The 12,907-nt window shown below is 40.4% G+C and overlaps 1 protein-coding gene across 4 annotated transcripts; it reads left to right on the top strand.

Annotated features, from left to right (window-relative positions):
* Positions 1-1,099: 1,099 nt before the first annotated feature.
* On the top strand, positions 1,100-11,706 carry GCNT1 (glucosaminyl (N-acetyl) transferase 1). Of its 4 annotated transcripts, none has more exons than XM_066181801.1 (3): positions 1,100-1,319; positions 7,890-8,022; positions 8,414-11,706. In XM_066181801.1, the coding sequence occupies exon 3, from the start codon at positions 8,551-8,553 to the stop codon at positions 9,829-9,831; it is 1,281 nt and encodes a 426-aa protein (XP_066037898.1). In that variant the 5' UTR covers positions 1,100-1,319; positions 7,890-8,022; positions 8,414-8,550; the 3' UTR covers positions 9,832-11,706. The 4 variants fall into 4 exon arrangements, with proteins under 4 accessions (XP_066037898.1, XP_066037900.1, XP_066037897.1 ...); XM_066181803.1 differs by lacking the exon at positions 1,100-1,319 and adding an exon at positions 4,383-4,403; XM_066181800.1 differs by lacking the exon at positions 1,100-1,319 and adding an exon at positions 7,679-7,770.
* Positions 11,707-12,907: the final 1,201 nt, after the last annotated feature.

Raw genomic sequence — 12,907 nt, 5'->3', positions numbered from 1 at the left:
AAATTTGAGATCTTGCAGTCCATTCCTAAAACAAGCTGTCCTAACCATGTGGTGATGTGTGGTGGCAATTCCCTCTTCAGCTGGCAGTGTGTTCCAGTAAGAGCTTTGAAAGCTGATCTCATTTTCTTCTTAGCTTCCAGCCTCTTGATGCAGGACCCCTCAGCACAATCTCACAATTGGGAAGAGAAATGGCCAGGAGAGTCCATTCAGTGTGCCTCCAGCTGCCAAATCAAGCTGCATGCCAGATAATGCCGATGTGCAGGGATTTTTTGGGAATTCTGTAAGTACTGCTCAAACTGCTACAGGCTGCAGCACTTGGGTTTTTTTAATGAGGCACATGCTGTCTTTGACCTTTCTATTTCCTTGAAATTTAATTTTCTGTTTTCTTTCAAGGTACTTCGCTAAAATAATAAGGGGTTTGCCCCGTAGCTCCACGTTCATGTTTCACAGCTCTCCAAACCCCGTGGACTATGTTCATTGTCGGACAGATATTTGAAGGGACAAAGTGAACAAGAAATCTGAGTCTTCTTCACACTCTGCCTAGACACGTTTTACTCTTCACCGCTCCAAGCTTCGTGCACCGCTTCCCAGCCAGGTCTGCTTCTCTTCCACCCCACCTTCCCTTCCGTCTCTCTATTTTCCCTCACGGAGTTCTTCCAAGCCCACATGTAGCAGCAGGCGAGGTGCAGGAGCACCGGCCCCGCCGGATCCCCGCTCACCAACGCGCGGCTGCTACAACCACACCGAGCCCGCCCAGCGCCTTCGCCTCCGTGGCACCCGGCCCCGGTGGGTGCCCGCTTGTTTGGGGCTGGGAACCACGAGAAAAGCCCTTCGATCCCATGAGCAGCAGAGTAGTTGGTCCCGTGCGGGTTCCAGCGTTACCGGTACCGCCGGAGGAAGCGTTAAAGCAATAAAGAGGATAAAAAAAGCGCAGTTGCCAAGGCTGCCAAGGGCACAGTGTGGGCGAGATCAGGGCCGGGCGGGGAACATAGGGGCAGGGGCGGGACCGTGGGCGCGGCCGCGGCGCCGGGGCGGGCCGGGCCGGCTGGACCCGCGGGTGGGGGCCGGGCAGGGATCCGCAGCCCAGGGCAGCGGTCGGAGTCCGGCTCGGGGCCGCGCCCGCGAGGAAGGTCGCCGGGCTCCCTGTCTGCCCCGGTGCCTCTCCGCACCTGGGCGCTGTGCGCGTGCCGGGAGCGGCGCGGTGCCGAAGCGGGTGGCAGCGCGGGCTGGCCTGGAGCATCGCTCTTCCCGGGCGCCGTACGGAGCTCCCGTGCGGAGCCTCGCAGCACTATTCCAGGAGCCGCCGTATCGTCGGGCAGGTGCTGCACTGGAGGGCAGGGAGACGCATCTGTTGTGCCTCTGTCCTTTCTTTCCTTCTTTTCTCCCCCACCTCTTTTTTCTTTCCTTACCCCTTTCCCTCTCTCCTATTCCTTCCCCTCCTTTCCCCCACTTCCCCTCTCTCCTCTTCTTTTTTGGTTCCACTTATGTCCTTTTGCTTCTTTCTTTCCCCCCCCCCCCTTTTTTTTTTTTTCTCATTTCCCTTTTCCCTTTCTTCCCCAGCTTTTTCCCCGCCACACCTCCTTTTTTCTTAGTTTGTTTTGTTTCCCCACTTTCTGTCGGTCTGTCTTCCCACCCTCCGTTTGCCTTTTCCCGCGGCAGTGCACGCAGGGAACTCGGGGCAGGCTGTTGCCCTCCGAGGGATGTTGGTTTGGTGTGAAACCTGGTAGCGCTAGTAGGGCTCAAGGCATACCTGATGCTCCTGGGGTGTTGCAGTCGTAGGTTGTGGTGCCTTTTTTTTTTTTTCTTTTCTCTCTCTCTCTCTCTCTCTCTTAAATTCACTGTAACTGAGAAAACCCTGAAAAAAACTTTTTTGGGGGGGAGTCAGAATAAAAAAAGCTGTTTAGAAGGTTGTAAATAGTTTTTGGTGGCCAGTAGACTCAGTTGTGCTCTGGCACTTTGCCTTCTTTCAGCGTTACTCAGAAAAGTAGACTTCTTTGTGGGAAAGAGGAGGAGTGGCAGCAGGAGGGAATTGCCATTTTGGCGTCTGCTATTTTAAATTTCATTTTTAATGGAATATGAGGTATTTGACCAAAGAGCTGGCAAGAATGAGAGTCAGAAATGGTAGTGAGAGAAGACGGGAGACAGATCTAACTTTTCTGTCTCTCCACTTGAAAACCATTGTGAAAAATAGTGCAGTATTTTTAGCTCAAGTTGGAGTTCATTTATATTGCTTTTGAAAGTAGGTATATACAAAAGAAAATATTTTCTTTGTGATTAGCTATTCTGCCTATAGTGTATACCAGTTATGAGCATAATGCAATTCCTATGAAATCTGAATTATCTGGGGTAATACTCACTTCCTGAAGGCAGAAGAGCCAGAATTTGTTCAAAAACCTGATGAATACCTTTGCCAAGTCTGCCTTTTTTTTCAAACATAAACCAAATGCAATACAAACATACGAGCTAAAGATCTGCAGTCTATTTGCTGAAAATACTATGTTTACTGAGCAAAATCCTGCTCTCGAATTTTGTTTCCACCATGGAAAACACACTGCTAGTCTTATTAAAAGATTTAATTTCGTTTTTCTAATAATCCCTCTCAGTTTTGCTTTGGACTTTAATATAATTCAAAAGTTCTCCCTTTACTCTGGTTCCTAAGCTCCTGAAACTGGAAAACACCTATCTTAGAGAAGGTGAAAAAAGGTAATGCCACAGAAATGAAGCATACCCAGTACTACAACTGAAGTAACTTTCACTGTTAGGTTTACTTCACAGCTCCAGAGACACCACTTTTTGCAATGTGCAGCATTATTATACATGGGATAATTGTGGTGCTGTTAGAGGAACTTAATAAAACAAACAGAAACCTCATCTTGGAAAACTGTGATAGAATACTGTGATAAAACTGTGAGGAAGTTCAATGATGATTCTTTAGCTCACTGATAAACTATAGGTATGGCTTTAAAATGCTAACTTCTCCATAGGGCTAAAGAAAATCTCAGAATATTTTCTATGTGGTGCTTGAAAAGCAATCCAAGTACTCAAAAATTTGACAGCCTCTTCCTTCCACCTTCTGGTTTTATAGATTACCCTTCCTGACAGTGTGTCCCATTATGAAATCCAGCATTGTCCCAAGGCAGCAATGACCAAGATTTTTTTTTTATGTGGGCATGAGGAGTGCAGCTATTGCCCTCTTCCTGGTGATAATATAGGTCCTACTTCAGAATAATGTAAAAAAAGTAGGTGTTCATTTCACCATGAAGTAGCCAAAGTGTACAAATTAGCTTGAACACTGGGCACTTCCACCACTTATTAAATTGGCCAACGTTAGTTCAAAGATTTCATGATTTTTTTGTTTTGTGATTTGCCTGTACTTTCAGTGTTAGCAGCCGTGAGGTAAAACGTATCATTTTGTCCATACTAAGAGTCACAGGCTTCCCGAGGTAGGAACTGGCCACTGAATAACTTTGCCATAACGTCTTTACTCTCTTTAGTTGAAATTCCTTACCGTTAGCTCTATCTCTGGGGCCTCTAAGGACGGACAGGATTGGAAATAGTAATCAGGCTTTGAACTGTTCTGCGGAAGGTTTATATGATACAGTAGTATATGAGAGCACTAGGAAGGCTAGTAAAACTCACCGCTTTTTCAATTTACAGTCTACACAGAATGTATGTTTATGTGACTGTTACTCATTTTTTGAAACAGAAATACTTCAGTATGTTATATTCCTAACACTTAAATATAAGATCTTCAAATAATCCAGAGGTTTGAATTTGTTTTCATCTTTTTTTTTTTTTTTTTTTTTTTAGCTCTGAAAAAACAGCTGTCTATTTTTAGCTACTCTTAGTATTTAATTTCCGTGTGCTGGTGGATGTAGCAGTACTAGTCACTTGCGGAATTTTGTTTAAAGTCGTCTTCCAATTTAACAAAGGATAAATGTGTTCAGGGGTTTTCTGCAAAACGGTGCTTCTTTATTAAGCACCTCTAAAGGAAAAGTGTCTACTCCTACAGAGTGTTGTCAGTTGCAGACAACTGTGCCCACAGGAAACCCCACTGCATATGATTTCAAAATTAAGGGCCCCATAAAGGCTTATGGTAAGCCAACTATGAAGCTTATGACCAGTTCTCATTTTCACTAAGACTCAAGACTCAACACTACCTAACAGAACAAATATGGGTTCTTTGATTTATTTACAGGTGTATCTACTTTCAAGATTGTGCTGCTCGGTGTCATGGAAAGCTGTAAATTACTTCTGTGTCTGGCAGATTTTTGCAGATGACACTGCAGTCCACGCAGTCTGTCTTTGTGTTTATACATGTTTATACAAGCTGCTTACTGCTTTAAAAATCACTTCCTCATCAGAATGAATGTTCTGCATAACTGAATCTGAATGGAAGCATGGTAATTGTAGTAACTATAGGACGTGCATGCTTTGAAGCATTCTGGATGTGCCTTTGTAAAATGTTAGGACTACCCAGCAAATTCATCTTTTTGGCCCCACTGGCTGGAGAGCTCCCCAGAGGCCGTCTGGTTGGATCTGTTGCTGCACTCCTCCTGCCCCAGTGTGTGGGTGCCAGAGATGGGGGCGGGGTTGCTCCTTCCACCACCAGAAGCACATCGTGGAGCCGGAGCAGTGGTGCGGTGAAGCCGCAGGGGCAGTGCTGTGCCGGCAGCCAGAGGCCGCTGTCCTGGCTCCTGGGGTAGCGGTGCCCTGCCTGCTATACATCCTCACAAGCATCCTCATTTGTAGGAGCAACAGCTCCAGTCCAACCTCCACGCCAGCTCTGGTCTCCCTCCAAGCTGTGGTACACTATCATGAAAGTGTTTGTTTGGTGGGGGGTTTTTTTGTTTGTATGTTCGTTTTGGAAATTTTGGGTGGTTTTCGTTTTGAAGACCTAGGTTTCTCATGGGATTTTGTGTTTGCTAGAAATCAAACTGAAATTATCTTGGTTTTGTTTAGTCATACCCTACAGTTTGTACGCAGCAGTAAAGAATAGTTTTGTCAGGAAAGAGGGAAGTGGGCAGCTAACTCAGCCTTTTTACTAACTTCCCTCAACTGCTGTCAGTTTCCCCTTAATGACAACTGCTTCAGAAATTCAGATTTTGACTTGAGGAGAAAGTAGTAAAAAAGGGAGTGGGTCAGGTATGTAACTTCTACAACTGAACCTCAGCTGAGAGTAAGACGAAAGCTGCAAAATAAAGCTTTTTTTCCATAGCTTTGCAAACCTTCCTCCACCTCTCCTACAGTGCAAAGTGCTGCCTCTGTTAAGGTAATTCTCCAGTGTGCACACTAAGGCTATGCAGAGCTAAAACTTTACTGATATTACAATCCTAACTGAATGTAGTCTGAGTCTATATTAATGAGTGTTCTAGGCTCAGTAAGTGTATTAGGTGTATTACTAGGTGAGAGGTAACAAATCTTACCCTGTAAAGATCAGCTTTTGTGAATGGGATATGATCAGATTTTAGGACTTTGAAATTGTGAGCGTAAACAAATAGTAACTTATTGTTAAAATTGGTCTGAGGAAGCAGCAGACCAGTGAGAGAAATTTGCAGGGAAAAAAATCCGCATAAAGATAAGAGCCATGTTAATGTGTAAATGTTTGCAGATCTTTCATTTTGGCATAATGAAAATGCCAGGTCTGATTATTCTGAGCTCTGAACAATAGAGGAATTGCACCCAGCTGGGTATACAAGGTCTTTGTGAAAGGGATTCTTTATCCTGCACTCAGCCAAGTTTTATTCTAAAATGGGAGCAGGAAAGACTTCTTAGCAAGCTTTATTCTTTGAAAATTTTGTAAGGTGAAGACTGTCATGGTCACTTTCAGTTAAGACTGTCTCCCTGTGGCAGGTTGTTAATCTTCAGTGTGTGTTATCTCTCAATGCTAATGCTCCTATTAAAAACTAAGAGTAGGATAAAATAATAGTGGTACCAGCCTAAAGAAAGGATTCCAATGTCTGTCAGCTAACGTATCCAAATAAAACTGTATTTGAAGCATACTTTAAGTACTAGGAATGTCTTAATTTTTAAGTTTGTAGGCAGAATACAGTAATTGAAGGTTAACCAGTATCACCCACTTCATCCTATGAAAATATATACACAATGGACATTATCACGTATTTAGTCTCCTTCCTTTGTTAATCCAGTATGTGATGAATATTATTTTTAGTGAATTAGACCTACTAGTGAAAACAAGCAGAACATCAAGTACAGAAGTGTGTGATAAGTTACAAAGCATGTTAAAACATGTTCTAAATTATGCTATTGTGTTTGATGTTACATGGCAAACAGAAAGCCAGAATTTTGGAATTTCCCTTTAATTTTTTTTTTTTTTTTTTAAATTCAAAGTATAAGACCTCATTCTTAAAATCTCCCTCTGTGTGCTTTCAGCTGTAATTGCATGCTAGCTCACTGGACTACTTTCCTTAAGCTTAAAAATTTAAAATTTCTTCCAGTTTGACTTCATTGTACACCTAAAATACACTGTGGACAAATATTTGTCTTCCTTAAAATAAATTAGAAATGCAGGATAAAATACTTACAATCTTAATTCTGAAAACAAAGTACACTTCAGCATAAATAAATGTTTATATAATGCTGTTAGTCATAAGTTTGTGTCTAGTTTGTGGTCTCTGCCTGCTGTTGGCTTGAAATACAAAATATTTGACTATAGTACTTCCTTTACAAATTGCTGATTCTAATAGCTGCACTAGACATTTGTGCAGTGTTCCACACCTTCCTCCCTGCTGCATTCCACCAGTCACTTTGCAGTGCCACAGGCAAAGTGGTGGACCCAACGTGTAGTGCATCCTCAGCAGCATTACTAACAAAAAACTCTGTGATGCCATGCCTCAGTTTGTTAAATGCACCTGTTTTGAGATCTGCAAGAAGCAGCTTAATAGCGACAGTTCAGAAGTTAAAACCTAAAACGATACTGGGTAGCTCAAAGAAAATAAAGGGGAAAAGGAAATTCTTATGCCGAACAGCCTATAGAACCAAACAGTAGTGGGCACAGTATACACTTATATTTCTTAAACAGAATTTCTTACCAGTTTTTCTGAGTAGCTGTTATTCTTGGAGCAATTCAAAAAGTTATTCTGAAGCATTCTATCTTTTTTCTTGGAAGTAGTAAAAATGCAAGGAGCCTTGCATCTCTCAAATATTTTGTATTCCATAAACTTACAGATTCATGTTTTAGAAGACATTCTCTGTATGCTGTGTGGACTTCTGCTATTAGAGGCTGATTTGAAATTCAAACCTGCACTAAATTATTAGGCAGTGAATTTGTGATTAGAAGTAGCATCTGAGTAGCAATGTAAGTTATTTAAGGGTGTCCTGTTCTTGATCAATTTATCTGCATGAGATAGCACTTTCAAGGAAAAAAAAATAGACACCCAGTTCTGCTATACAGTTCTAGAGTGCAGTTTTCTCAACAGCTAGAGCTGCTGCACAACTGCAGTGATTCTGTTTACTGAATACTGAAACAGAAAAATGGTGCTTCAAGAGAGTAACAGAACTAACAAACAAAAATTACCTAGTGCTTGTGCAGTAAAGTAGAAAATAAAATTGGCTAGAAATCTTGTTGCAATTCAGCATTACAGCATACCTGCACATAAAAGCAATTGCTGAATCATTAAAGTGTGTTTAAGTGATGGTAATACAACACTCCTGTGCAGCTGGATTTAAATGATAGTAATACAACACTCCTGTGCAGTTGGATTTGGGCACTTGCAGTGACTTGATACAAATCAGTTTGAGATACAGGTCGTAAGTGTTGCCTCTAACCTTATAAAGCTATTTCAGCAACTCAGTAACAATTTTTATCACGACTCTGAAAATTGAGGCGCCCTGCTATATAACTTATTTTTTCTCACCCTTCTCATCAGCTCTTTCCTGGTGGTATTTCTAAGCTGATATGCAGGATGCTGAAGAGACTATCTCACGCAAAAGTCTTGAAAGGTTGCAGGGACTTTTTTGCCAGTGAGAACTAAAGCATGACTATCATCCAGGAAGTGAGTGGTAAGTTTTAATGATAAAGAAATCTATGTCAACCCTCAAGTGGATATTAAACATTCTTGTCAAGCTCCAAAGCATGAATTAACAAGAAATAGTTGCTTCTCAGTAGTGTATCTGACTTCAATTTTGTTTTAGATGCAACTGAATCAGCTCTATTTTCTGACTGAATTTTGGTTTGTAGCACTAGTACTGTGCAGGTTTCATGAAAACTGTCTGCTTCTCCCAGTGTTTTTCTATAAAACATTATTGTTAATTTTTAATTTTCAACAGAATATTTTTGGCTGAACTATTCAGCTTTTTACTGTCACTAAATAAGAATGTAATTATTAATCACTAATATTTTTAAGAAACCTTTTTAGACTAGGAATAACTGTCATATTCCTTTTTATTTTAGGATTTTTTCCTTCTATTTCCCTGAAAAACTTGACAAATTCCTGAGAAACACAAAATTTTTCTCTAAAGTTGTTGCAACTCATATGAACAGAGAGGAGGACATTTTTTTTAGCCCTACAAAGCTACTTGGTATTTGAAATGCTGAAGAGGAAATTACGGTTTTGCCACAACTTTCGCTTCAGGCTTTTCTTGGGTCTAACTCTCATTTTAGTAATAATTTCAGTTTTGAAAGTTAGCCAGAAAGAAGACTTCCTAAATCGGAGACATCTGGAGCTAACAAAAGAAGATCCTAGGAGCAATGTTAACTGCACCAAGATTATTGAGGGGGATATAGAAGAAATACAAAAGGCACAGCTTGAGGCATTATCAGTGTCATTTAAGAAACGCCCCAGACTAACAACAGATGATTATATTAACATGACTGCAGACTGTGCCTCCTTCACCAAGACCAGGAAATACATTATGGAACCTCTCAGTAATGAAGAAGCAGAATTTCCAATTGCTTACTCAATAGTGGTTTATCACAAAATTGAGATGCTTGATAGACTTCTAAGATCAATCTATGCTCCACAGAATTTTTACTGCATTCATGTAGACAAAAAATCTCCAGAATCCTTTTTTGCTGCTGTGAAGGGAATAGTCTCATGTTTTGATAATGTCTTTATTTCCAGCCAGTTAGAGAGTGTGGTGTATGCCTCATGGAGCAGAGTGCAGGCAGACATTAACTGCATGAAAGATCTCTACAGAAGAAGTTCAAACTGGAAATACCTAATAAACCTATGTGGTATGGACTTTCCTATAAAGACCAACCAGGAAATAGTAGAGAAATTAAAAGCCCTTAAGGGTGAAAACAGCTTGGAAACAGAAAAAATGCCTGTTTATAAAGAAGTAAGGTGGAAGAAACACCATGAGGTTATTGATGGGAAAATAAAGAACACAGGCATAGACAAACAACTACCACCCCTCAGCACTCCAGTTTTTTCTGGCAGTGCCTATTTTGTAGTTAGCAGAAGCTTTGTAGAATATGTACTAGAAAACAGCAAAATACTTAAGTTCATTGAGTGGGCAAAAGATACTTACAGCCCAGATGAGTACCTGTGGGCAACAATTCAGAGAATCCCTGAAGTCCCAGGTGCATTTTCTTCCAGTCACAAGTACGATGTTTCTGATATGAATGCACTAGCCAGGTTTGTCAAGTGGCAGTACTTTGAGGGTGACGTGTCCAAAGGTGCGCCCTACCCACCATGCAGTGGAGTTCACATTCGCTCCGTCTGTGTTTTTGGAGTAGGAGACTTGAACTGGATGCTACGAAACCACCACTTGTTTGCTAATAAGTTTGATACTGATGTCGACCCTTTTGCAGTAAAATGCTTGGAGGAGTATTTGCGGCACAAAGCTCTATATCTGCAAAAGAACTGAAATGTATGCTCCTGTTAGGAAACATAGGTACTAATATTCTACTGCAACATACCTTAACGTGTTGCAGCAATGGTGGTGGATGCTAATAATGGGTATAATGACTCTCACCATGTTGGTGTGGTGGTGCTCATGCCCTGCCTTGTCCATGGACAAGGGGGAGAAAAGACATGTCTTAAGTATGCCTTGTGGCACACTGAGGCTTGGAGTTTTAGGTAAAAAATCAGACAGCAGTTTTTGGAAAGCCAACTGTTTGGAATATTTATTGTCTAGAAAGTATAATTAATGGGCTTCCTTTTACTAAACTGGTTTAAGGCATAGAAAATGCAGGTTGTTTGTGATTATTCTATTATTTTTTATTAATTTTAATATTTTTTTCCCATGAATGTAATGCTAGCTGGAAGAGAAAGATGGGGTGGAGTAAAAAGCAGCTGGTCTGCACTTCCTACTGAGTACTGAAAGATCTCAGGAATATAACATTAGAAATTATCTAAAAGCTATGCAAAAGGGGATATACAAAGCTAGCTGTTACCATTTTACTTTGACCTGTTTGCTGCAGTTCTGTTATATGTAATTCTCAATCCTCTTGAAAGTTTTGTTCTCAGCATGGAGTATTAAGGAATTCAAATCTTTCTTTTGTATTCTTTAAGCACCCTGATATTGTGATATAAAGTTTATACACTAGTTTGTAATTACATCTTCTCAGGGACACTTCAGTTTTGTGCCTGATGAGATTTAGACTTGTAATTTTACATTTCTTACTGTATGGGGAGTTTTGCTTTTGTATCCAAAATCACTCAAGTTTCTCAAAACTGAAGGAACTGCAGTAGTGTCTAAATATTACTAATGGAATTGCTGGTTTCTGCTTTCTGTCAAGCTCAGCTTGCATTCCAGATTATTTTCAAACTAAGTACAGAAAAAATAAAACTATTTTTTTAAAATTGTATTGTCTCTTCCTACATTAAAGTCCCTCTCAAAATACCACAAATAACTCCTAATGATGAAGGCCAAAGATATTTTTACTGTTGTTTTCCATACATGACTGAAGCTGCAGCTGAGATAAGCCCTACCTTACCTCCATATGATCATTCATTCGTGTGTCTGTGCTTGTTTAGGTTCATCTAAACTGGTTCATCTGATTTTAATTCTGGTTAGGCCCTTGCCTAGTTTAGCTGCTGCAGTGTGGCACAGAAGCTTGGGGATGAAAGAAGAGGACACTGTGACGGATGACATTATTTCCTTCTGTATCAATTCAGGTTTGTCATGAATAGTAACTGCCAGATGTCTCATTCCTGAGATGGCAGCTGAATTCATGACAAGCACTAGCAAATGGCAAAACAGACTAAATTTTTTTATTTGTGAACTGTTGCTGTAATTGCAGCATATGTTTCTTACAAAGGCAGTTTGTTCTGAAGTTTCTCCTAATTAGGCATTAACATGAAGGACTTCTTACTGTTGATCATGCAAACAGCTAGGATGGCAAGCAGTTTAATCTGAAATGGAGCCTGTTTTTGCCAGCCTCTGCCTTCAAAACCACCTGAATGTTGTTCAGGGAGTTTTCAGAAAGTTTCACATTAACAGGTAATTAAAGCCTGTGAGTGAAGGCAGTTGAGGGAAATACCCCGTCTTCCCCACCCTTTGGCTTTTCTACAAGAATGCTCTTACAGACTGTTGTGTTTTACCACCTTTGCACAAGCTACAACAAACTTCACTGCATCTAGCACTGGGAATTTTCAGGAAGTCATTTCTAGCTGAAAGCAGTTTTAAGAATTTGCACCTAAATACCATCTACATGACTATCTTCTATGAGACCAGGACTGCTGGTTTAAGAAGACTGAAAAAGTGATGATAAATAATAAAATATTCTGTGCACTGGAAGGACTGCTTACTCAGTTGCTTGAAATTTATTTGACAGTTAGAGCATCTTTACCCTGCCTCTATCAGCCTGCTTTGCACTGTTGGGTAATCCAATGAATGCCTTTCTGTATTTCTGCTATTAATAATACTGCTACTATAGATAGTGAAGATACTTCTTGATTAGATGCTTCAAATATTAGTATTTAGACGGAATCAAGAGAGATCCTGTGAGATCTCACTCGCTGTATCTTCTGTTCAGATAGGAAAAGTAAGGGAGCATTGCTGTTTAGCATATGTTTTCATTAGGGAAAAAGTGAACTACAAAAAACCCACCTCTCAAAAACTGACTAGAGAAAATCATCCTGCTCTGGTGAAACTTAAATTTTCTAGGAAGACATTTACATGGAAAGAACTCTCTATTTCCTAAGAACTGAATGTGCCGAAGGAAATTATTGGATTAATTAAAGGGTATTGCAAATACATATAAAGAAAAAAACACTTTCACCAGCTATAACAAGTAAAGAAAGCAATCCAGTGTACATTAGTGTTATAAATGATTAACAGCCAATCCAAAATCAAAGAATTTATTTAGCAATTTCCAAGATCAATTTTGAAATGCCATAATAAAATTGGACAACATCGATCGAATGCTGGGTGGACGATGGAGCAGCAAGGGTGCCATCCAACCTTGGCCACAAATCCTGGGTCTCGTGTGTACCGGTTTTTATACAGTTTTTCTGCCTGGAGGCAAATGTCCATTGAAAGTCCGAATATTCAATGAATGTATTCCTTTATTTCCAAGTGAGGTTTGAAAGGATTTCCTGGTGGTATGAAAAGACATCCCAAAAATCCTCCCAGATCCTCCCTTTGGGGCACTGATTCAATCATCTTCCGGATCCTCCACCAAGATTGATATCAGATCTTGAGTAGCCGTGAAGTGAGGTCCACCCTTGATGAATGGGCCAACTCCAGTCTAGCCTTATCATTTCTGTTGCAAATTTTGTGGTTTTCACAGCTGAACAATGGACTTTAGAATTTTGGAGACCCCCTCGAGTTGCTTTGGAGAATCCAAATTTTAGTGACAATGTATAAATTTACTACGTACAATATTTCATACATGAATTTATACACTACATCTAGTAGTGTATATTACATTACATTAGTGTTGTCCACAAAATCAGATTCATTAGCTGGTGTGCAACAAGCCAATAACCACACACTT

This window comes from Chamaea fasciata, unplaced genomic scaffold (assembly GCF_029207755.1).
Source record: "Chamaea fasciata isolate MVZ Bird 193981 ecotype frontalis unplaced genomic scaffold, bChaFas1.0.hap1 SCAF_4, whole genome shotgun sequence".
Lineage (NCBI taxonomy): Eukaryota > Metazoa > Chordata > Aves > Passeriformes > Sylviidae > Chamaea > Chamaea fasciata.
This window is presented reverse-complemented; position numbering and strand designations above follow the sequence as displayed.

Excerpts from the sequence above, each read along its gene's own strand:
- GCNT1 (XM_066181801.1), top strand. The coding sequence starts at position 8,551 with ATGCTGAAGAGGAAATTACGGTTTTGCCACAACTTTCGCTTCAGGCTT.